The following is a 24386-nucleotide window of genomic DNA, read 5'->3' as shown; positions in this document are numbered from 1 at the left end:
TTAAATTTTTTTTTTTTAAAGAAAGTCATGGTACAACAAAACCAACAACAGGACTGATCGACAAAGTCGTGGAACAAAAAGACAGGGTGACATTACCAAAGACAGGAACAGAATGACAGTAACACATGCAATGATCCAACGGTGAGCGAGGGGCAGACAGGACTTAAATACAAAACACGTTACATCGATTGAGGTGACACAGGAAGAGAGGGGCGACGCGAACAGAAACTATGGCAACCTAGACACATAGCAAAACTGGGGACGAGACATGACAAATCTCCCCCGAAATAAAACTCACCTTTCTTCTTGTTTGTTGTCAATCGCGCATCGCATTCAGCCATCCTGCCCAACACACTTAGTAAAATTCATAATTGACGACACATCGTTTGATGCGATGGTGCAATCCTCGATGGTGTGTTATTGTCAACTATTGTTTGTTTTTTAATCTCCATCGCGGACCGGACGTCATACGGAGGCCGCCATTACAGATGCGCAGAACGGTTGCGCAAGACACGTCAGCTATATAAAGAGCGAGAGTTCAGTTCTCCACCTATTAGTTTCAATTCACAGTTTAATTAGCAGTTTCAATCAGCAAATAACAAAATGCGTATTACAGGTAATATTTTATTTCACAACACTTTGCCTTGTTCCTTTGGTCTCTGCTGTTCATCCTAAAACACAAAGGCGCTCTTTAAGCAATGCGACAGTGAGCGCCCGGCGCGCTGCGGTTGCGCGACCGCACCAAATTAAGCTCCCTGCGCAGTGCGCAGTGAGGTCCACTTAAATTTTAGAAAGTACATCAGGACTTTAAAAATAACTCTCCACCTATTAGTTTCAATTCACAGTTTAATTATCAGTTTCAATCAGCAAATAACAAAATGCGTATTACAGGTAATATTTTATTTCACAACACTTTGCCTTGTTCCTTTCGTCTCTGCTGTTCACTTCAAACACCCTCCATACGACCGCAATGCTCTTGTATCAAACGATCGCTCGATCACCTGCTAGTTTGCTGTCTGTCACAACGTACCCTACACAAATCCGAAACATTTGTTGCGGCTCCGAGTCACGACGAGGGGCAAGTTTTGGTTTCCAAGGGTGTTTTTATTCCTCTTCAACGTCTCTCCCATACAGAGCCGCCTCTTTCCCGTGCGCGGACGGAGCGCGGTGGTGCGTTTAGGGGCAGTCGGACAAATCAACGCCAACAAAATAAATGACATCCAGCCTAGTTAAGACCATACCAAAGACTATAAAAATGGGACCCATTGCCTCCCTGCGTGTGTGACGATCTTTGGGACTTAAAAAAAAAAAAAAAAAAAAAATTAAAATTTTTTTTAAAAACAAATCATAAAAATTGGGTGCGTATTATACATGGGTACAAGCTTTTTTCCAGCATCAGCATGCCATTTTTAGGGTGCGTACTATACATGGGGGCGCACTATACACGGAAAAAAACGGTACTAAAAATTCCCATTTTTCAATTTTGAAATTCGCGCCAAATTCTCCAAAATTTCATTTTTCAACTCTAATTACGACATTTTTCAACCGATTCAACCCATTCCGACTTTCAACTGTTCATCTTTTGCCTACTTATTTCACAACTTCCCACTTACCAAAAATTCCACATTTACAATTTTGAAATTCACCCCATATTCTCCTAAATTTAATTTTATACTTCTCATTTCTACATTTCTCAAGTAATTCAATTCATCCCAACATCATTCTGCAGCATTCCCCCAGAAGTCATTCAATTTCCTCGCCTTCACACGCAATTTCTCCAGAAATTGCATTTTCTAGTTTTGTATGTTGTAGCTCCAGTGGCTATAACCCCTGTTCAAACGCCAGGTTTTTGTTGGCTCATGTTAGTTTCAAACTGCACTCTTGTGAATGATGCCTTCCTCCTACTACCATGATGTGAAACAATTATTTATTGTTTGTGCCTTTTTGTTTATGATGTTTTTTACTTTTGCGCTATGCATGCTGTCTCCGTTTTGCTCCTCTTATTTATAGTGTTATCTGTTTATTTATTATTTATTCATCACTCTTACTATTGATTGTTTGAATTTTTGCCTTCTTGTTTTCATATTGTGTCGCGTACTTGTACGTCTATCGTGTTACGTGTCTCGTCACCGTGGGATAGAGAAAAACGTAATTTCGGTCTCTTTGTGTGTTGTGACATGTGGAGAGATTGACAATAAAGCTGACTTTGACTTTGACTTTGATTTATTGATAATTACATACATATTTGTGGCCAGGCATTGCCATTGACTATGGGCTGACAGGAAGAAAGTGCACACTTGAGGTAAGTGGTGCAAATTTAAACGAGAGACTCTGGGAAGAGAAGAGCAATGTAGCTCAACAAGGAAGTGATAAGTCGCCTCACCCTACGCATAGCTCAATGGGCTGAATTTGAATATTTTGCACACTTACTTGACATTCATGATTAGTAGCGTTAATTTTTATAGTGTGTAATTTGTAGCGTAATTAATTAATCTAATTAGTGTGTCAGTGACAGACTTAATTTCATTATATTGGATGGCATTTTTTTTCCATATTTTACTGTTAGCAGTGGCCCAATTTATCATCAGCAGCATGCCTGATAGAAAGGTGTGTGCATTGCACTACAAGGAGCAGCTTTCCGAGACGCACCGGGAAACTTTATGAACTAATGTGCAATATTGATTCTGACGCCTCTGTATCAACACGTCTATTGCAAAAAAAGACCCACGATGATATGGATTTCTTTTAGTACACCCCGAAAAAAACATTGCAAAACATTTTTTTTAGTTTGTTACCTTGGTATGCTTCACTGTCAGACACTTCTTGTTTGTTCAAAACAATTGTAATTGACTTGTTTGTTTTTGTGTTTTTGCAATTTACCCTGCTCTCAAAACGGTCATTGTTGAGTCTCAGTTCATTCCTTTCTTTCTCGACTTTCTCCAGTTTCTGTTTCAGCTGAAGGATCTCTTCCTAGAATGCGGCATAAGATGTATGATAGAAAATTAATCTGTGTAGTCGATAATTCAATGATTCAATAGTCACTCATTTAAAATTTAAATACTTTATAACTTTGAGAACTTTATTATCAATTGGTTATTTATGTCTTAGCAAAATGAAATCCCAAAAGACACGAAACCACATGATCGTATACGTTTTATGCTTACATCCTTGCCACGGATCTGTTCCTCAGTGAGTTGCACCTCAATCAGAGGTCTGACGTTAGTGAAAAGCTTCCACCATGGCCAATCTTTAACCCCACGATTCTTCTTTATGTTCTTCTGGATACAACGGATTGCTAAATCCTGGATCTGTCAGACGGAAAGCAAACAGAATTGTTTTCATTGGAAGACAAGAACAAGACTAAATCGAAAAACATGAATAAGTGCACATGTTTTTTGGTTGCCTTTTGGTAATTATCTAGCTGATTAAATCAGTCAATTATGGCCCAAACATCAGCCAAAATAATCAGCCAAATGCCAATATTTGCCGATTGTTTTTAATAATAATAATAATAATACATTTTATTTATATAAATATATATATTTTACCTATATGTACTCTTAACCTTCTCAGCAATCTTATCTTACACAAGTAACGCGTATTATTTATTCCACATAAATCTATTTCCTTTGAGTGGTACGATGTAGTTTTGTCTTCATTTTACTATTACTCAGAGGTGGCCATCCTGTCTCAGATATCGAATGGTCCGTCCATTACTCATGCATGCCCATTTTGCGGAAACTAAAACTGCGGATGCCCATTTTGCGAAAACCTGAAACTCGTAAATTTAATCCTTAATACACTAGTTCAGACCGAATGTGAGTGTTAATCCAGAAGTGGGTGTCCATAAATTAAGTAGATGTGTAAATTAGCAAAATAATGAGGTTTAAATGTTTGCCATAAGCCTGCCGGGTAATATTTTGTATGACATTGAAATAACTGACTTAGATTTGAGAGTCACCACTGAGGAGCAGTGCTTTGCTGCTGCTGTGAAGCTTGGCAGTGGCATATATTTTATGTGAGAATGTGGTCAAAGAAGCCTACATCAGGCACATAACCCAGGGGTGGGCAAACCTTTTGACTCGCGGGCCGAACTGGGTTCTAAATTTGGACCGGAGGGCCGAACCAGGAGCAGATGGACGTAGTGTTTGTGTGAAGTAATATACGCGACCTGTAAAGGTCATTGCATAAAAGATTTTGGCCTTTATAAGGATATTCTAAACAAGTTTTTTGAAAAGAAATGCATTTATTAACAGCATTAAAAAAATAATAATAATTCACTAAAAAACTGCTATCAGTGATTCTCATAAAATACGACACTGTTATTATGAATAACAGTCTCCATCACTTCAGTGCCTGCAGGTCAGATTAATGAAAGATGTTTATCTTATGAGATCACATCAAACGGCAAACATTCTGACCAAATATATCATCTTGAAGAATCGGTGAAAGCATACACCCAAATAAAGTAATCAAAACGACAACACAGTGAGGGGTATCTGAAAATCAGAGCAGAGTTTTAACTCGCAAACACCTGGTAACAGAGGTGAGGAAACGGGAAACACTTCCTTAAAGTAAGCCTTAAGAACTTTACAGGTTAAGATTAGTCGCAAACAGGTGGTGCATCAATGTCCTTGAGCATCCTGCATTGTTTGAAAATTAGAATGGTCGCTAGTTTCAATCCCTATGTGTACAAATCATATTCAAAATGCATTTTTTTACAACAAACTTGAGAGCCTCCCCTTCATTTTCAGTGGGAACGGTGTTGTTGGTCTCCCTTTTTTGCTAGTGCGTCATAGTCTGGAGTAAAATTTGTTGTGGCAATTCTTAGGAGAGATCCGAAGTGTTGGTCCGTTTACCTCGATCTGTGACGGGTTGATGTTGACGTTCATGTGGCTGAACGTCACGTCGCGTACGTCGAGCCACACTGGCCACTCTCTTTTAAACACTCGGCACTGTGTCCACCTTGCTTTTCCTTGGGTGACTCATTTTAATGGAAGGATTCCAGGGGAAGGTTTGTGGGTGGCTTTAGCGCAAAACTGCATCTGAAAGCTCAGCGCGCGAATTACAAGAATGCTGTCGTCACAGCCCACGCTCTAAATTCGGGACTGATATAAATAGAGTGCGAGTGCGCCATATCCGTACTACTGAGTACGTACACGCACTTGTGAGTGTGCACCGAGCTTTCTGACACGGCTTCCGGTAGTAAATGCGCAGGCGAGCGCTTCCCCATCTACTGGGGAAACGCAGTCATTGCAGGCAAAATGACCAAAAAAAAAAAAGTTTAATAATACAATTTGTTCAGGGTTGGCGGGCCGGATTAAACGGTCCCGTGGGCCGGATGTGGCCCGCGGGCCGTAGTTTGCCCACCCCTGACATAACCCCTACGCTGCCTGTCTTTTGTTCTAGCAGGCACATTCTCCATCGTTGTAGCTGTTGTTTATATCGTGTTCGACAAAGTTAAAACAGTGACTGGAACTGGTCATAAAATGCACCCTGTGGTGTCCTGGCCAATATCAGCCGTAGCGATACCCTTCGACTTGGAGTGAAACTGCAGTAAATCTTGCCGCAGTGACTCCCAGGTGGGCAGCGACTGCCTGAGTATAAAGTAGCCTTCTCACCTTCCTCTTTTTGAAAGCTTGTCTGGCCAAATATCCTCTGCATGCACCCTGGAACAGAGAGATATTTCTTCTGCTCTGAACAACCCGCTGCTCCTCAAGCCTTGACAGAGTCCCGGCTCTGAAGAAAACCTGAGCGAGGAGAGCAGAAAAGTTATCATTATATTACGATACTAACTGGAACACAATTCTCAAGATTTCTCATTTTTTAAATGTATTTCTCTACTATATTATGAAATTGATTTTGAGATTTTGGTCACCACTCAAGCAATTTTCAAGATTTCTTATCATTTAAATGTATTTGTCTACTACTTCCAAGAAAGCAAGGAGAGTAACACCAAATTGTTGCTGTTAAGTAACCCAATGTCACTGAAACTTGACAACACAAAACTTATTGATGTACCGTAATTTTCAGACTAAAAGTCGCACCGGAGTATAAGTCGCACCAGCCATAAAATGCCAAAAAAAGCGAGAGAAAAAAACATATATAAGTCGCTCCGGAGTATAAATCGCATTTTAGGGGGCAATTTATTCGACAAAATCCAACACTAAGAACAGTCATGAACGAGCAACAACAGGCTAAACGATAGCTATGCTAACGTGACATAAACACAAACTAAGAGCTGAGAACGGCCCTGACGTAAAATTCAGAGTTATTCCAAAAACTATTACATAAATAACACGTTAATAAAACCATCTGCGTCACTCCAATTCATTAAATCCACCAATCGTCCTTTGTCAACAATGCGTGCGCGCCGCTGACGGCTCTTGCACTTCAAAATATTCCACAGGCCCATACAACGATATATAAATTATATATCAAATAACTATTATATAAGCAATAATGTTATCAAACCATCTGTGCACTCTAAATCATTAAATCCATCGATCAAATTCCTCGTCCTTTGTCAACATCGCCGCGCGAGTGCGACGTCCTTTATACCACTGCCGTAGAATTTACACAAAGATGAGACAGAACGAGATCAAGACAGACAATACTGAAAGGAAGGTCATTATGGGGGGCTTATATGTGATTTTTACCGTGATTTTTGTGACGACTTGATCACTTTTTTACACTCGTAAAAAGGCTGTGGACTGCTGTTGTGCAGCACCGCTTTGCTGGGCGGAGGGATATATGGACACGGTCAATGGGGAGAAAAGTGGTGTGTTGATCGCATGTCCATCCGCCAGGCAAATAGTGCCTTAAAATTTACACAAAGATGAGACAGAACGAGACGGACATTACTGAAAGGAAGCTTTTATACACAAACCATCATTATGGGGGGCTTATATATGATTATTTCCGTGATTTTTGTGATGACTTGATCACTTTTATACACTCGTAAAAAGGCTGTGGATCGCTGTTGTGCGGCACCGCTTTGCTGGGCGGAGGGATATATAGACACGGTCACTGGGGAGAAAAGTAGTGTGTTGATCGCATGTCCATCCGCCAGGCAAATAGTGCCGTATAATTCACACAAAGTAGAGAGAGAACGAGATCAAGACGGACATTACTGAAAGGAAGCTTTTATACACAAACCATCATTATGGGGGACAAAAGGAATGCATATGATGCCGCTTTTAAGCTAAAGGCAGTCGATGATGACATTGTGTTGCGTCACCTTTTTCTTTATTTCGTGGTCCCGTCCACTCTGGAGCTATACGTGTCGCTCGCTAGTTTAATGTAATTTAGCGATTCGTGCATGAATAAAATTAGCATGAACAGACCCTCATCATGGAAAATGCTAGAAGAAATGCATAAAACCAACGACGAAAGAGATACTGAGAAAGTGTGTGGCAAAGGATAACTAACGCTATTCCAATCGGAAGACTTCGATGGTTTCAATGCACAGGAGGAAGATGAAGACGATGAAGCTCTTTTTTTTTTACCTTTACTTGTATGCTTTTTTAATCAGCTCTTTTAGTGCTGTGCTACTGTGTTGCTACTGTGTTACCGCCGCGTCTCAGTGACTTTTACCGGTATGTTTTATTTAATCAAACCCTATTAGTGCTGTGTTACTTCCGTGTTGCTGCGGTATTACTGCCGCGTCACAGGCAGTGTTTGGAAAGAAATGTTAAGGCATGTTATTAAAACTTTAAAAAAGCTTTCTGTGTCCAGTCTTTCTTTGTTAATAACTCGCATGCACACTTCCGTGTTGCTGCGGTACTACTGCTGCGTCACAGGCAATGTTTAGACAGACATGTTAAAGTATGTTATTAAAACTTTAAAAAGGCTTTCTGTGTACTGTCTTTCTTTGTAAAAAACGCATGTGCACGTGCAGCTTATAGTCCGGTGCGGTTTATGTAAGAAAAAAACTAAAATATCCCTGGATTTTAGCTGGTGCGGCTTATAGTCCGGTGCGGTTTATAGTCCGGAAATTACGGTACATTCTCGTTATTCTGAGGATTGCATCAACTCTAATCATGCCTCCAAAGGAAGCAAGTGGGAGCAGTAAACTGATCATGGCGAAAAGAGGAAAGAGGTGCGCAAAACGGGTTGAATTTAAAAAAGAATTAATCGCAAAATATGAGTCAGGTGTGCGTGTGTCAGAGTTGGCGCGGGAGTTTGCATGGCAAAATCGACAATAAGCTCGATCCTGAAAAACAAAGACGCTCTTAAAGGAAGTGATATTGCGAGAGGGGCGACTGTGCTTACCAAACAACGGCCACAGGTGCTGGAAGAAGAAAACTCTTGCTAATTTTCATTAATGAGCAACAGTTAGCGGGGGATACTGTTACTGAGGGCACCATTTGTGCCAAAGCGAGACATCTTTTTGAGAACCTGGGAAAAAAAGGCCCTAGTCTGGTTCCTGAAGGGTTTGTTTTCAAGGCAAGCCGAGGATGATTCAATAATTTAGAAAGAGAAGTGAGATACATCCAATAGCAAATAGCATCCAATAGCTGGTCTTTTGATGTGCTTTTGTTATATAGATATGTATTTTACTATTAGAATGAAACACACAGTGGAGTTGCTACAGATACAGCAATACATTCCCCAGCCTAGCCTACTCTATTATTTCAGTTTATTATTATTTATATTATTATATATATTATATTATTTATACATTACCTACTCACTTATTTATGCAGTTTATGGTGTAAAATAATGAAAAAATGCTTTAAAGAAGCGTTTCTTTTGCTTGGAACGGATTGAATTTCTTTCCATTATTTGTAATGGGAAAACATGATATGGAATTCGAACAATTCACTTCTCGAACAGCCTTCTGCAATGGATTGTGGTCGAAAACCGAGGATCCACTGTATATATATCAGTGACGTGCAGTGAGGTTCATGACAGGGGAGGCACTGACGTCCTCCCCCCCTCCATTGTAAAACGAAATGTAAAACCAAAAAATAAACGAATGGACGACTACTCCTCAGTTGTTCACTGTAAATTTGAACTGGAGATGATTTATTCTACATGTGGGCGCATGAAGAATCCCGGGATCACAAGCACCCCCTGCCATTAGGCTGGAGAACCTTTTTTTCGTTGCCTCCGTAAGGTCTCTTTTCAAAGCCGTTTTGTTCATCAAAAGAAACACGTTACAGAAAGATGACAAAAAACACTTGATATTATATACATCAGCTTAACTACGGAAATTAGTTAATATAGCTACAGTGTTTGAACACTTAAACAACGACATAGAGACAGACAGCAGTTCAGTCTAACTGCATACCATAGGCAGCTGTATGACTACGCAATCCTCAGAGGAGGCAAGGCAGGAAGTTGGCTCCTCCGAGCGAATCGTCTCCAGTTTTAAAATAACTATGAAAATTCTGCGATTTTGGTTCAAAATGATACAAAACTACTGAAATTAAAAGGAAAATAACTTTATAATAAAAATTAATGAATTTGCTTTTTTCCCTTTTCATGATGGCAGGTGTATATATATATATATATACATTAGGGGTGTAACGATACATCGATACACATCGATTAATCGATATAATGCTCTACGATTCATTGGCATCGATGCTAAAGGTAAACATCGATTTATATCGCCGTGTTTGACCTCGGACATTAGACGCGACTTTAGTTTGAAATCCAGTTCATTGTTGCTTGCTTCCTCTTTCCGGGAGCGCACTGCGCGTGTTATGTTGTGAGCAGAGCACGCACGTGAAAGGGAGGCGATAACTAGTACGCGGCTCCTGGGCTGGTGCTATGGCTAGTGTCCAAAAAGACGAGGAAATTTGCTCCCCTTTAGGCTTCAAGTCATTCGTTTGGAAGCACTTTGGATTCCAAAGAAAAGATGGCTCAACGGACAAGACACGTGCAGTTTATAAATCCTGCCATGCGGTGATCAAATATTCAGGGAGCACAAATCTCGCCGCACATTTAAAGAAAAAACACGACATCAAAGTTAAGTGTCAAAGTAAGCAATTTGTATACTACAATACTCTTGTAATTTCCTAAATAAAGAGTTTGCAGTACCTTGTTGATTTTGCGTATGAATTGTTATAAATCAGGATATTGTTCTATATTTTGTATTAAAAAAAAGAAAATCGACCGTAGAGCACTATATCGCGATATATCGTGAATGAATCGCAGCAGGCTTTAAGATATCGGCAAATATCGTATCGTAGTTCTTTAAATCGATATTATATCGTATCGTGACAAAACCCGCGATTTACACCCCTAATATATATATATATTAGGGGTGTAACGATTCATCGATACACATCGATTTATGTACGATTTATTGGCATCGATGCTAAACGTAAACATCGATTTATATCGCCGTGTTTGACCTCGGACATTAGAAGCGACTTTATTTTGAAATCCAGTTCATTGATGCTTGCTTCCTCTTTCCGGGAGCAGGGAGCAGTGCACGGCGTTGCTGCACGTGAAAGGGGAGTCGACAACTAGTACGCGGCTCCTGGGCTGGTGCTATGGCTAGTGTCCAAAAAGACGAGGAAATTTGCTCCCCTTTAGGCTTCAAGTCATTCGTTTGGAAACACTTTGGATTCCAAAGAAAAGATGGCTCAACGGACAAGACACGTGCAGTTTGTAAATCCTGCCATGCGGTGATCAAATATTCCGGGAGCACAAATCTCGCCGCACATTTAAAGAAAAAACACGACATCAAAGTTCAGTGTTAAAATAAGCACTTTGTATACTACAATACTCTTGTAATTTCCTAAATAAAGAGTTTGCAGTACCTTGTTGATTTTGCGTATGAATTGTTATAAATCAGGATATTGTTCTATATTTTTTATTAAAAAAAAAAAAAAAAACGATCGGAGCGCACTATATCGCGATATATCGTGAATGAATCGCAGCAGGCTTTAAGATATCGGCAAATATCGTATCGTAGTTCTTTGTATCGATGTGAAATCGTATCGTGACAAAACCCGCGATTTACAGGGGTGTAAATATATATATATATATACGTATATATATATATATATATATATATATATATATATATATATATATATATATATATATATATATATATATATATATATATATATATATATATATATACATATATATATTTTAAAAAAACGACACTACATACATGTAATAAACCTACACTCACCCGACTTAGACCCATGTGGTAGTTGCTTTTCTCCAAATCCAAGGATTCTAGCAATTCCTCCACTGCCTGGAAACAAAAAATTACAACCAGCTGACACATTTGCATGACATGACATCACCAACAAGTCTAAACTAGTCTAGTCTAGTCTAGTCTAGAACTAGTCCAACATTATTCATTACAGTATGTCTATTTGCCATGAAACCAGACTGCGTTTCCTCAATAATTGAATCCAGGACACTCTTCAGTATCTTAGCTACTATAATAGCCAATACTTTGTAGTTTAGTATTTCACCCATCACGCCAGATTTAAAGAGCCAGAAAAATATCACGCTCACCCTCTTCTCATCTGTCACAATGTAGTGACGCCCATGCTTCTTGGTCAAATGTGGTGCCAGAACATCAAAACGCCTTCGGAACTCAGAGAATACCATGTGGTCTGGGTATCCTGGACGAGTAGAAAGAATGACAAAAATGTGTCAAGATAGAAGGGCCTTTACATCTTGAGAACAAGCTTTAAGCTTCTCGAGATGACCAGAGAAAATTCTGGGAAAAAGATATGGGGATTTTTAACATGTACACTATTACAATACTAAATTTACAGAATGGTTGGTCAAATTGAGATAAGAACAAAATAATATAACTGGGTGAAATATTGACAAGGGGAATCTAACAAATGGCTCAAATGTACAGAACCAGCACAAACGACGTCAATCGTACAATGAATGCAGATGATTGTCAAATTTGATTATCTAAACTTGGATTACAAATTTCAAATAGTCAGTTTTTGTCATTCACAAATGATCCAGAAAAAGGCCAAAGTACACACTGTTAGGATAACAAACATCATTAATACTAAAAATAAATAAGACTATTGTACCATTCAAACAGTGTATTTAAATTCTGATTATTTATTTTAAATACCTTGTCTGTAAATGCGCAATGCATCCAGCAGTTTCGATCCTCGTAGCTGAGCTCTTAGGAGACCAACATCCAAAGTCATGAGCCCTGAATCTGCACTCTCTCCATGTCCAACACGCAGCTCGCTTCCTCCTCCAACTGCCTCCGCTTTGGGCAGCAGACAATGGACAAAGTGGACTTTGGAGCGACGCACCATGTCAATCAGGGCATCCTAAAAGAAATAATTTATTCAATTCCTTATTGCTTCTCCACAATATGGTTAGATTCCACCATTTTATATGTCCTGTTACAGCTATAGTTGTGAAAGTGCTATATAAATAATGCATGTACTGTAAGTGCTGTCTTTATTTTGGAAATAGTACACAATAGTACAATAGTGCAATATAATTTTGGTCAGTTATTATTTTGGTCTTTATTTTGGAAATAGTACACCAATAGTACAATAGTGCAATATACCGTTTTTTTCCGTGTAAAATGCGCCCCTATGTATAATACGCACCCTAAAAATGGCATGTTGATGCTGGAAAAAAGCTTGTATCCATGTATAATACGCACCCAATTTTTAATTTTTTTATTTTTTTAATTTTTTATTTTTTTTTAAGTCCCAATGATCGTCACACACGCAGGGAGGCAATGGGTCCCATTTTTATAGTCTTTGGTATGGTCTTAACTAGGCTGGATGTAATTTTTTTTGTTGGCGTTGATTTCTCCGACTGCCCGTAAAGGCACCACCGCGATCAGTGCGGACATGTGAAAAAGGCGTGCGGACATGAAAAAGGCGGCTCTGTATGGGAGAGACGTTGAAGAGGAATAAAAACACCCTTGGAAACCAAAACTTGCCCCTCGTCGTGACTCGGAGCCGCAACAAACGTTTCGGATTTGTGTAGGGTACATTGTGACAGCAAACGAGCAGGTGATCGAGCAAGCGTCTGATACGAGAGCATTGCGGTCGTATGGAGCGTGTTTGAAGTGAACAGCAGAGACAAAAGGAACAAGGCAAAGTGTTGTGAAATAAAATATTACCTGTAATACGCATTTTGTTATTTGCTGATTGTTAAACTATCACATTCATTGTCAGTCAAGAAGAGAAGAGGACTATTCGCATCGGATCCATAGTGCGCATGCGCAGTGATACTGCCTCGGTATGACGTCTGGTCTGCGATAGAGATTAAAAAACAAACAATATTTGACAATAACACACCATCAAGGATTGCACCATCGCCTCAAGCGATGTGTCGTCATTTATGAATTTTACTGACTAAGTGTGTTGGGCAGGATGGCTGAATGCGATGCGCGATTGACAACAAACAAGAAGAAAGGTGATTTCAAGTTTTATTTCGAGGGAGATTTGTCATGTCTCGTCCCCAGTTTTGCTATGTGTCTAGGTTGCCATAGTTTCTGTTCGCGTCGGCCCTCCCTTCCTGTGTCACCTCAATCAATGTAACGTGTTTTGTATTTAAGTCCTGTCTGCCCCTCGCTCACCGTCGGATCATTGCATGTGTTACTGTCATGATGTCTGTTTGGTTTCAGTTCCTGTCTTTGGTAATGTCACCCTGTCTTTTTGTTCCACGTCTTTGTCGGTCAGTCCTGTTGTTGGTTTTGTTGTACCATGATTTTCTTCCAAAAAAAAAAAAAATTGTACCCATGTATAATGCGCACCCCAGATTTTAGGACAATAAATTAGTTAAATTTTGTGCATTATACACGGAAAAAAACTGTTATTTTGGTCAGTAAAATGCTCAAGTAGACAAACTCATTTAAGGCTATTACTCTATTTTTTTTTGGTGAGTCTGAGTCTCTCAAGCCTTCCTACATGATTTTAAGCGGTACTGTACCGTATTTTCCGGACTATAAGGCGCACCTAAAAGCCTAACATTTTCTCAAAAGCCGACAGTGCGCCTTATAGTCCGGTGCGCCTTATATATGGACCAAATTCCTAAATTTAAACTGGCCCGAAGCATTGTGTCATGAAATCAATCATAAGTGGCCCGCTGAAGACTATGAATCATGAATCAAAAAGACTATGGATCATTATTTTGTGATTATAAAGTAATTGGTTGCATCTGAAGTTGAAATAAAAAAGATAAAATGGAGAATGATTTGATTTGGATTAAAAATCTGACATGATGCATTAATGTTGCGCCTTATAGTCCGGTGCGCCTTATATAAGGACAAAGTTTTAAAATGGGCCATTTATTGAAGGTGCGCCTTATAGTCCGGAAAATACGGTAATTGTGATGTGATAATATAACACTAGTAATAGGATGTTCAAAATGGCGCCGCCCTGCGTGCAGCCTGTTGCAACAGCTCTCCCCTCTTTCCCCCCTTTTTCACTTTTATTTATTATTTCTAGTTTTCTTTCTAAGTTTTTCTCTCTACTAGTGGGAACCTTGTGCGAGCCTGCACGTTAAACCTAGTTCGGGAGCTTTTTTGGCCGTAGTCCTTCTTTTTTCGTTACTTTTTCAACCGGCACGTGGTGGTGCATTCAGTGGAGTCGCCGCGAGTCTCATTGTTTACAGCCGAGACCAGCTGCTTGCCGCACGACCCGGATCCTACTACTTCGCCACGAAACCTAAGGTTCCGGAGGAACTAAGAAGACGGAGGAGAGGCTGTAGAGGATCGGGAAAGAGGAAAAAGCAGCCGTGTTTACCGACCGTTGTAACGGGAAATGTCCGCTCGCTACACGGGAAGATGGATGAACTCGCGGCTCTGACACGATTCTACGGACTATACAGGGACGCGAGTCTGCTGTGTTTTTCTGAATCGTGGCTGACTGACACCATCCCGGACTCCGCTGTTTCTCTACCCGGGTTCAGACTGGAGAGAGCGGATAGGAGTGCAGCTCAGACCGGTAAGACGAGAGGCGGTGGAATCGCGGTTTACATAAATGAAGCGTGGTGCAAGCAGTCCCATGTTTACGTCAGAGAGAAACACTGCTCCGAGGACATCGAATTTCTGACTACCGTTTTTTTCCGTGTATAGTGCGCAAAATTTAACAAATTTATTGTCCTAAAATCTGGGGTGCGCATTATACATGGGTACAAAAAACTTTGTAACTTTAATTTTTTTTTTATTTTATTATTTTTTTTTTTAGAAAACAAAACCAACAACAGGACTGACCGACAAAGTCGTGGTACAAAAAGACAGGGTGACATTACCAAAGACAGGAACAGAAAGCAAACAGACATCATGACAGTAACACATGCAATGATCCGACGGTGAGCGAGGGGCAGACAGGACTTAAATACAAAACACGTTACATCGATTGAGGTGACACAGGAAGAGAGGGGCGACGCGAACAGAAACTATGGCAACCTAGACACATAGCAAAACTGGGGACGAGACGTGACAAATGTCCCTCGAAATGAAACTTGAAATCACCAAGTTTTGGTTTCCAAGGGTGTTTTTATTCCTCTTCAACGTCTCTCCCATACAGAGCCGCCTTTTTCACGTCCGCACGCCTCTTTCCCGTGCGCGCACGGAGCGCGGTGGTGCGTTTATGGGCAGTCGGAGAAATCAACGCCAACAAAAAAAATTACATCCAGCCTAGTTAAGACCATACCAAAGACTATAAAAATGGGACCCATTGCCTCCCTGCGTGTGTGACGATCATTGGGACTTAAAAATAAATAAATAAAAAATAAAAAAATTCATAAAAAAAATTCATAAAAATTGGGTGCGTATTATACATGGGTACAGGCTTTTTTCCAGCATCAGCATGCCATTTTTAGGGTGCATATTATACATGGGGGCGCACTATACACGGAAAAAAACGGTATAAGCATGAGACCTTACTACCTCCCGAGGGAATTTGGACATATTCTTCTGGTGTGTGTCTACATTCCCCCGTCTGCGAATGCGGCGCGCGCGCGTGACGTCATTCACAGCGCCGTGTGCAAGCTGCAGACAGACCATCCACGGGCCTTCATTGCCATTACCGGTGATTTCGATCATGCCTCTCTGTCTTCCACGCTGCCCACCTTCACTCAGTACGTAAACTGTGCTACCAGGGACAATAAGATACTGGACCACTTCTATTGCAATGCTGAGGGAGCATTCACAGCCTCTGTCCTCCCCCACTGGGGCGTTCAGACCACAACCTGGTACTACTCACCTCCCAATACTCACCCAAGGTGAGAAGAGAGAGAGGTAAAGGAAGTGAGGGTGTGGAGCGAGGAAGCCATCGAGCATCTGAGAAGCTGCCTTGAGTCTACCGACTGGGAAGTTTTCTACAGTGATCATGGCGAGGACATCGACGCCCTCACTGACTGCATCACGGACTACATTAATTTCTGCGTTGAGAACACTATACCTACTAAGAGGGTGCGTTGCTACTCAAATAACCACCCCTGGATGACCCCGCATCTGAAAGCCCTTATCAACAAGAAGTGGTGGGCTTTTAGACGCGGGGACAGAGAGGAGCAGAAGAGGCTGCAGCATCTGCTCCAGAGGACGATCCGCGAAGCAAAGCGCGAGTACGCCAGGAAGATGGAGGAGGAACTCGCACAGAGGAACGTGCGGGATGTGTGGCGTGGCCTGAGGACTATGTCTGGTTCTGGACGGAGAGCGAGGGGCAGCATTGACGGGGATCCACGCTGGGCGGATGAGCTTAACCAGCACTTCAACCGGTTTGGCCTGTCCCCACTCCCTCTCACCCCCCTGTCCGCTGCCCCCCCCCAGCCTCCCACTGCCTGGATACCTGGATCCACCCCCCCGCCTGCCTCATGGACAATCAACCCACTCCCCCCTGCTTCATGGCCACTTAACACCCTCCCGCCCACCACATGGACAATCACCCATCTCCCTCAATGACTCACCACGGCCTTCAACCTCATCTCAGCCCCCTCCCCTCTCCTTCACTCCTGCTCAGGTGAGGAGAGAGCTGGGGAAGCTGAAACAGAGAAAGGCCCCGGGACCGGATGGCATCTCCCCCAGGCTGCTACGGACATGTGCTGATGATCTCTGCCATGTTCTGTGCCACCTCCTCAACCTGAGCCTCAGCCTGGCGAAGGTGCCTAGCGCATGGAAGACATCCTCCATCGTCCCAGTTCCCAAAACACCGCACGCCAAGGAACCGGCCCACTTCATACACGTCGCCCTCACTTCCCACATCATGAAGGTGATGGAACGCCTGGTTCTCAGCCACCTCCGCTCCGTGGTGAGCCCCACTCTGGATCCGCTGCAGTTTGCCTACAAGATCGGCATTGGGGTGGAAGACGCCGTCATCTACCTGCTGCAGCGGACGCTCACCCACCTGGAGTCCGCCGGCAGCGCTGTGAGGGTCATGTTCTTTGACTTCTCCAGTGCCTTCAACACCATCTTGCCGGCCCTGCTACGAGTGAAGCTGCTAGACACTGGGGTGGACCATCACCTCACTGACTGGACCATTGACTACCTCACTAACCGGCCCCAGTACGTGCAACTGCATGGCTGCCGATCAGAGGTGGTAGTCTGCAGCACTGGAGCACCTCAGGGCACAGTCCTGTCCCCATTTCTTTTCACACTGTACACCTCGGACTTCACGTATAACACTGACATCTGCCATCTCCAGAAGTTCTCCGATGACTCAACTATTGTTGGCTGTATGTCTAAGGGGGGCGAGCTGGAGTACCTGTTGGCCATCAGCGCCTTTGTGGACTGGTGTGAGCACAATCACCTGTGCTTGAACACCAGTAAGACGAAGGAGCTGGCGATTGACTTTAGGTGAGGAGCACCTCCCCACTCACCGGTGAACATCCAGGGTCTGGACAATGAGGTCGTGGACAGTTTCAGGTACCTGGGTGTTCACCTCAACAATAAACTGAACTGGACTGACCACATGAACGCCGTCTACAAGAAGGGACAGAGCCGCCTCCACCTCCTGAGGAGACTCAGCTCCTTTGGAGTGAGCAGGCCTCTGCTAAAAACCTTTTATGACTCAGTGGTAGCCTCTGCTATCCTCTACGCTGTGGTCTGTTGGGCTCCGAGCAGCATAGAGAGGGATAGGAAGAGGCTCAACAAACTGGTTAAGAGGGCCAGCTCTGTGGTGGGCTGCCCTCTTGACACTGTTGAGGAGGTGGGCGAGAGGAGGGTGCTAGCCAGGCTAGCATCCATCAGGAACAACCCCTCTCACCCACTGCATCTGACCTTGGAGAATTTGAGCAGCTCCTTCAGTCAGAGACCCAGACTCCCCCCGTGTAAGAAGGAACGCTACCGCAGCTCCTTCATCCCCACCGCAATCAGGCTGTACAATGACAACCTGTAAACACATCCTTCTGTGCAATACTTTTCCCCGTAACGTGCAATTCCTAACCCCTATGTGCAATTTAAGCCCAATGTGCAATATCCTCTGCCACACAATGCATAGATCTATTTCACTTCTATAACCCGTGCACTATTTCTTTTTGTTATTAGCATTACTAAACTTCATACACTTCATACACTTTACGACACTTTACCACCATTTTATCTTCTTCTTTTTTTTTTGTAAATATTCATAGCTTATATTTTTAGTTTTACTACAATTGCTGTTATTTTTCCATATTTTTCTTTTTATATTGTATTCTATTTTTTTATGCCCGAGGACTACGGTCCAGAAGTCTCTTTTTTCACCTTTGTCCCCCTACTTGTACCTTCCTGTAAATCGAGCTGTTGTTACATGCAGTTTCTCACACGTGAGATTAATAAAGTTCCTCTTATCTTATCTTATCTTATCTTATCTTATCTTATAATAACAACAACAACAATCGTAACGAAAACAATAATATTACAAATAACAAATCAGATTTTTCAGCAATCTTAGGTATGAAACTTTCCCTTTCTCAATATTAGTCAAAGCCCAGTCAGCAGTGGCCAATGTTTTTTACGCTTGTGTCCGTCTGGTGCTAGGATATGGACGGACCCGCAAGTCCCCTCGTGTACGGTATTTGCAAATCACACATTTGTGTATCTTCTGTGGCATAACTGACGTAAGAGTCACTTTTAAGATCACATCCAATCCAGTGGCAGGCAAAACATTTATAGACTTAGTGAACAAGTTTGAAAATTTATTTTACAGATTTGTGAATCTGGCTGTGCATTTGTGAATCCGATAACGCACATTTGTGACACATTTATGACACAAATTTGTAAACAGTTTTACATATATCCTTGACTCTGATTACAAACTTTTGACTCTTATTCTATTTTTTGACTTTGGTTTGCCTCAATGGTTTTGCCACAATAACAGATCCTTCCGATTTCCCACTCAAAGCACAATTTAACATTTTACATTTTGAAACAGAGGGGACGTAAATTAACTGAGAACAGCTAGAACTGACGTGTTCTTAAACAGATAATATATCGCAACTATCAAGCAACTATTGTTGGTCTTTTTCAAATTGTTTGAGCAATTTGACTCATGGGTTTTTTCATTTTGGGGACATCGAGGTGTATGGCTGTCACTGAACTGTGAGGTGGACGTACTAACCAGTGCCCCACCGTGCCAACCCGAGAAAAATACAGCACCAAATTAAACGACTCATCAACTTCAATTAATTAACAGTCAACGTCGTCGTGATTAGTCGACTAATCTTGGCACCCCCAATACACACACACAGTGGCTTTTTTTTTACTTACCACTTGAAGTTTGACCTGGATACACAAACTCTTCTTTTTGACAGCAGCGACACCTGTAGTGAAGGTCTTCCTCATGCTAGTGGCCCGTCGCAGGGCTAGTTGTGAGCTTCCTTCCAGACCAGCAATGGAGCCTGATAACACTGTTGCCCCACTCGCTCGGCCCATAAATGACCCGCTGATGGTTTTCCTTTGGTGTGACACAAAATACTATGTTGCGTTATTGTTGCAGTTTGAATAGAGGGCACACTTGGCTTTTTAAAATAACAAACACAATCTGCACAGTTTCTACAATCCTATTTTCTCAATGTTGTGGCTGGTTGGTACAAATTAGCGTCAATATGTGACTGATCCCTATGAAGAGGTCAGTAGGTCTTACTTTTGAGAGTCTTGCAGCAGTGTGGCTGCATTCTGGGAAGCAGGGTTATGCTTGGCATGGCTAAGCCAGCCTTGTGTGTTGTACTCCACCCAGTCCGTTCCATGACTGTGGCCCAGCAAAAAGAGATTGGGCTTTTGTCCTCGTAGCAGTAAATTGGGTTCTGAAATACAAAGGATGTATATTCATTATTCAATTGAAGGGTAATCTTGCCTGCAAGATGATATCTCATGATCTTTTTGAATTCACAAAACCCCAAGAATCCATCTTGTCTGGAGCCCGCTTATTTTCTCCCGAGCCGAACCACTTGTGGTGCAGACCAATCACAAAGCAACAATGTGTTTAGGGGTGGGTTATGCGGCTGTGTGCTTTGTTCATTTTTAGCTCGTACAGATGTGGTGACAATATTATCATTCATTTTCATTATTGGGCGAAACAAACAGCTAGTTAGCGTGTTATCAGCTCCAAGTACTGTATGTCCCTCCTTTCTCGTGCAGATCACAGTAGAGCAGTCCCAGATAGATGTTGTGGAGAACTGCATTGAGTGATTCACATATTCATCTGGATCTTGCCAGGTTAATTGCAGGGCCCAACGGGATGGGTTATTTGAGGGTGATGCCAATTTTTGGCAGGAAAAAAAATAGATTAATCGGTCGATAAAACAAAAAAAAGTTAACGCATAAAATAAAATTGTCTCCTCCCCGTCCCCAACCTCTTATTGCAATGGCATTTTTACAGTACTGCCGTTGATGTCGACCAATATCAGGTGTTAGTCGGAGTTGGAGCCCACCTCCCTAGCAACACTCAAGCAAGGAAGAGGAGCCTCCGTTACGAGCAGGTCACAATGGAGTGAAACACTGAGGGTGGCTGTGACAAATTAACAACTGTGCACCAAGGAGGAACTGTGTCCTGTCATATTCCCCATAATGTAAACGGTTTACTTCACTATGAAATCAAGAGATCAGGGGGAAAAATGGCTGGTCGGGAACCTCGTGGAAGAGTGCTGAAAATGGTGAGTCCCCACCTAAATTGGAAAATTTGGCAAGTGTGGTATGGCTGCATAGCTTTGATTTTATGGACGTTTTATGATGATTTGTAGTGAATTATATGCTTCAATTGACAGTTACACTTCACCTTTACGTTCTCCCTGTGCTGAGCCATAGTAGCTGAAGAGCCTCTCCAGCATGGTCTCTTCTGAACCGCCAGGATTAAGTGCCTCTTCTTCCATCAGCCAGAGAAGGCCACGGGCTTCATCGGTTCTGGCGAGAGTACGAACCTGAAATATTGAGCAAACACAAATCTGATTTGACCAAACCACAAGAAGACAAACCTGCTCCTCACAATAGGACTAGTTTCCTTTCTAAACATGGAGTGCAGTAACTATAAATTTTCTGAATCTAAAACCTTGAATGTTGATTCAAGAAATTCCTGATTGAATTTAACTACCGTTTTTTTCCATGTATAATGCGCCCCCATGTATAATACGCACCCTAAAAATGGCATGTTGATGCTGGAAAAAAGCCTGTGCCCATGTATAATACGCACCCAAATTCTGACTCCTACTTAAGTCGATTAACGTAAAATTATTTCAGAAAAAATATCTTTGGGAACAACCGGATGTTATTCTGCCGGTCAGTATCACAGCGCATGCGCTAGCAAACTCGATAGCGAAGAAATGTTTCGGATTTATGTAGGCCACATTGTGACAGCAAACAAGCAGATGATCGAGCAAGCGTCTGATACGAGAGCATTGTGTTCGTATGGAGCGTAATTGACGTGAACAGCAGAGAAGAAAGCGCATCTGTAATGGCGGCCTTCGTATCATATCCGGATTAAAAAAAAATAATAATAAAATTTTTTATTTTGTTTTTTTTTGTACCCATGTATAATGCGCACCCCAGATTTTAGGACAATAAATTTGTTAAATTTTGCGCATTATACATGGAAGAAAACGGTATTATAAATAATCCAACCTCATATACCGTTTTTTTCCGTGTATAGTGCGCCCCCATGTATAGTACGCACCCTTAACAATGGCATGCTGATGCTGGAAAAAAGCTTGTACCCATGTATAATACGCACCCAATTTTTATGATTATTTTTTAATTTTTTTTTTAATTTTTTTTTTTTTTTTAAGTCCCAAAGATCGTCACACACGCAGGGAGGCAATGGGTCCCATTTTTAAAGTCTTTGGGATGGTCTTAACTAGGCTGGATGTCATTTTTTTGTTGGCGTTGATTTCTCCGACTGCCCCTAAACCAGTGCTTCTCAAATAGTGGGGCGCGCCCCCCTTGGGGGGCGCAGTGCTATTCCTGGGGGGGCGCGTGTGACCCTGGGGAACAGGCTTTTTTTTTGGCAGTACTAGAATAAAGTGTAATTGCGCGTTTACTACAGCAGGGGGCAGTGGCGCTCTCATTGTTACTTCTGTCACGTTTGCGACAGTGCAAATTGTGAATCAGTCACCTAGGCTGTAGCAGAACAAACAATCCATGGTCTTCAGATGCCACGCTGTCGCCATCTCCTGGTCAGCTAATGAAATGCTTTTGCTGTTTTTTTTTCCCTCTCAATTAAAATAAATCAATCAGCCAGTTGGCGCTCTCATTGTTACTTCTGTCACGTTTGCGACAGTGCAACATTTTACGACTTACAAGACAAGTTAGAATAGTCACGGTGGGGAGGGGGGGCGCAAATAGTTTTCTTCTTGCTAGGGGGGGGCGTAACAGAAAATAATTGAGAAGCACTGCCCTAAACGCACCATCGCGCTCCGTGCGCGCATGGGCTGCGGACGTGAAAAAGGCGGCTCTGTATGGGAAAGACGTTGAAGAGGAATAAAAACAACCTTGGAAACCAAAACTTGCCCCTCGTCGTGACTCGGAGCCGCAACAAATGTTTCGGATTTGTGTAGGGTACATTGTGACAGACGGCAAACTAGCAGGTGATCGAGCGAGCGTCTGATACAAGAGCATTGCGGTCGTATGGAGCGTGTTTGAAATGAACAGCAGAGACGAAAGGAACAAGGCAAAGTGTTGTGAAATAAAATATTACCTGTAATACGCATTTTGTTATTTGCTGATTGAAACTGCTAATTAAACTGTGAATTGAAACTAATAGGTGGAGAACTGAACTCTCGCTCTTTATATAGCTGACGTGTCTTGCGCAACCGTTCTGCGCATCTGTAATGGCGGCCTCCGTATGACGTCCGGTCCGCGATGGAGATTAAAAAACAAACAATATTTGACAATAACACACCATCGAGGATTGCACCATCGCATCAAACGATGTGTCGTCAATTATGAATTTTACTAAGTGTGTTGGGCAGGATGGCTGAATGCGATGCGCGATTGACAACAAACAAGAAGAAAGGTGAGTTTTATTTCGGGGGAGATTTGTCATGTCTCGTCCCCAGTTTTGCTATGTGTCTAGGTTGCCATAGTTTCTGTTCGTGTCACCCCGCTCTTCCTGTGTCACCTCAATCGATGTAACGTGTTTTGTATTTAAGTCCTGTCTGCCCCTCGCTCACCGTTGGATCATTGCATGTGTTACTGTCATTCTGTTCCTGTCTTTGGTAATGTCACCCTGTCTTTTTGTTCCACGACTTTGTCGGTCAGTCCTGTTGTTGGTTTTGTTGTACCATGACTTTATTTAAAAAAAAAAAAAAAAAAAAAATTAAAAAAAAAAAAAATTAAAATTTTTTTTCTTTGTACCCATGTATAATACGCACCCCAGATTTTAGGACAATAAATTAGTAAAATATTGCGCACTATACACGGAAAAAAACGGTATGTAGTATGTGAAGGAACTGTTGAGTTATACTTAAAAAGTCAGTGTATCATAATGTTTTAAGACACATATTGCATTGGTGCAGCTAAGTATTGACAAGATGAAAACGTAATACTAGTGGAATATTACCAGCTTTAATCAAAGTAAAACGGATACTTAATGTATTTCTGTAGAAACCTAAGCATCAGAAAAAGATGATAGAGAACATTTTTTACGCCGAACAAAAATCTAGCTTGTCGTTATATCACTATCGTGTGTGACAAGTAGATACGTACATACGTACATGCGTTCTACATAAACAATCAAGCCAGAACATACATTGCTGAGAACAGAACAGCAGCAAGTCAAATTGAACATATTTGCAAAAAAAAAAAAAAAAAACCTGCATGGGACTCAACTGCATCCACAAAAGCCACATGAATTGAAATCTGAATTTAAAATGATCACTAATCATAGTAATCGTGACTTTGAATAAAATCCCTGACAAGATTGAATGATTGAGACTCGCGAACTCAATTGTTCTCTTAAAACAATTTATTTTCTTTGGCATTCGACTCA

General features: G+C 41.7%; 1 protein-coding gene across 20 annotated transcripts in view; it reads right to left on the bottom strand.

Moving 5' to 3' along the window:
- The window catches only part of myo18ab (myosin XVIIIA b), a 212181-nt gene that overhangs the window by 98873 nt on the left and 88922 nt on the right, over nucleotides 1–24386 (bottom strand). For all 20 annotated transcript variants that reach the window (XM_061280031.1, XM_061280032.1, XM_061280033.1 and 17 more), the window contains 9 exons: nucleotides 21183–21324; nucleotides 20052–20211; nucleotides 19676–19862; nucleotides 12083–12290; nucleotides 11497–11606; nucleotides 11162–11227; nucleotides 5622–5750; nucleotides 3165–3308; nucleotides 2881–2970 (listed from right to left, as the gene is read on the bottom strand). In XM_061280031.1, the coding sequence (XP_061136015.1) occupies nucleotides 2881–2970; nucleotides 3165–3308; nucleotides 5622–5750; nucleotides 11162–11227; nucleotides 11497–11606; nucleotides 12083–12290; nucleotides 19676–19862; nucleotides 20052–20211; nucleotides 21183–21324 (1236 nt within the window). The remainder of the gene's footprint in view (nucleotides 1–2880; nucleotides 2971–3164; nucleotides 3309–5621; nucleotides 5751–11161; nucleotides 11228–11496; nucleotides 11607–12082; nucleotides 12291–19675; nucleotides 19863–20051; nucleotides 20212–21182; nucleotides 21325–24386) is intronic.

This window comes from Syngnathus typhle, linkage group LG6 (assembly GCF_033458585.1).
Source record: "Syngnathus typhle isolate RoL2023-S1 ecotype Sweden linkage group LG6, RoL_Styp_1.0, whole genome shotgun sequence".
In the NCBI taxonomy this organism is placed as follows: domain Eukaryota; kingdom Metazoa; phylum Chordata; class Actinopteri; order Syngnathiformes; family Syngnathidae; genus Syngnathus; species Syngnathus typhle.
Note: the sequence above shows the minus strand (reverse complement) of the source record. Positions and strands in the feature narration are given on the sequence as shown.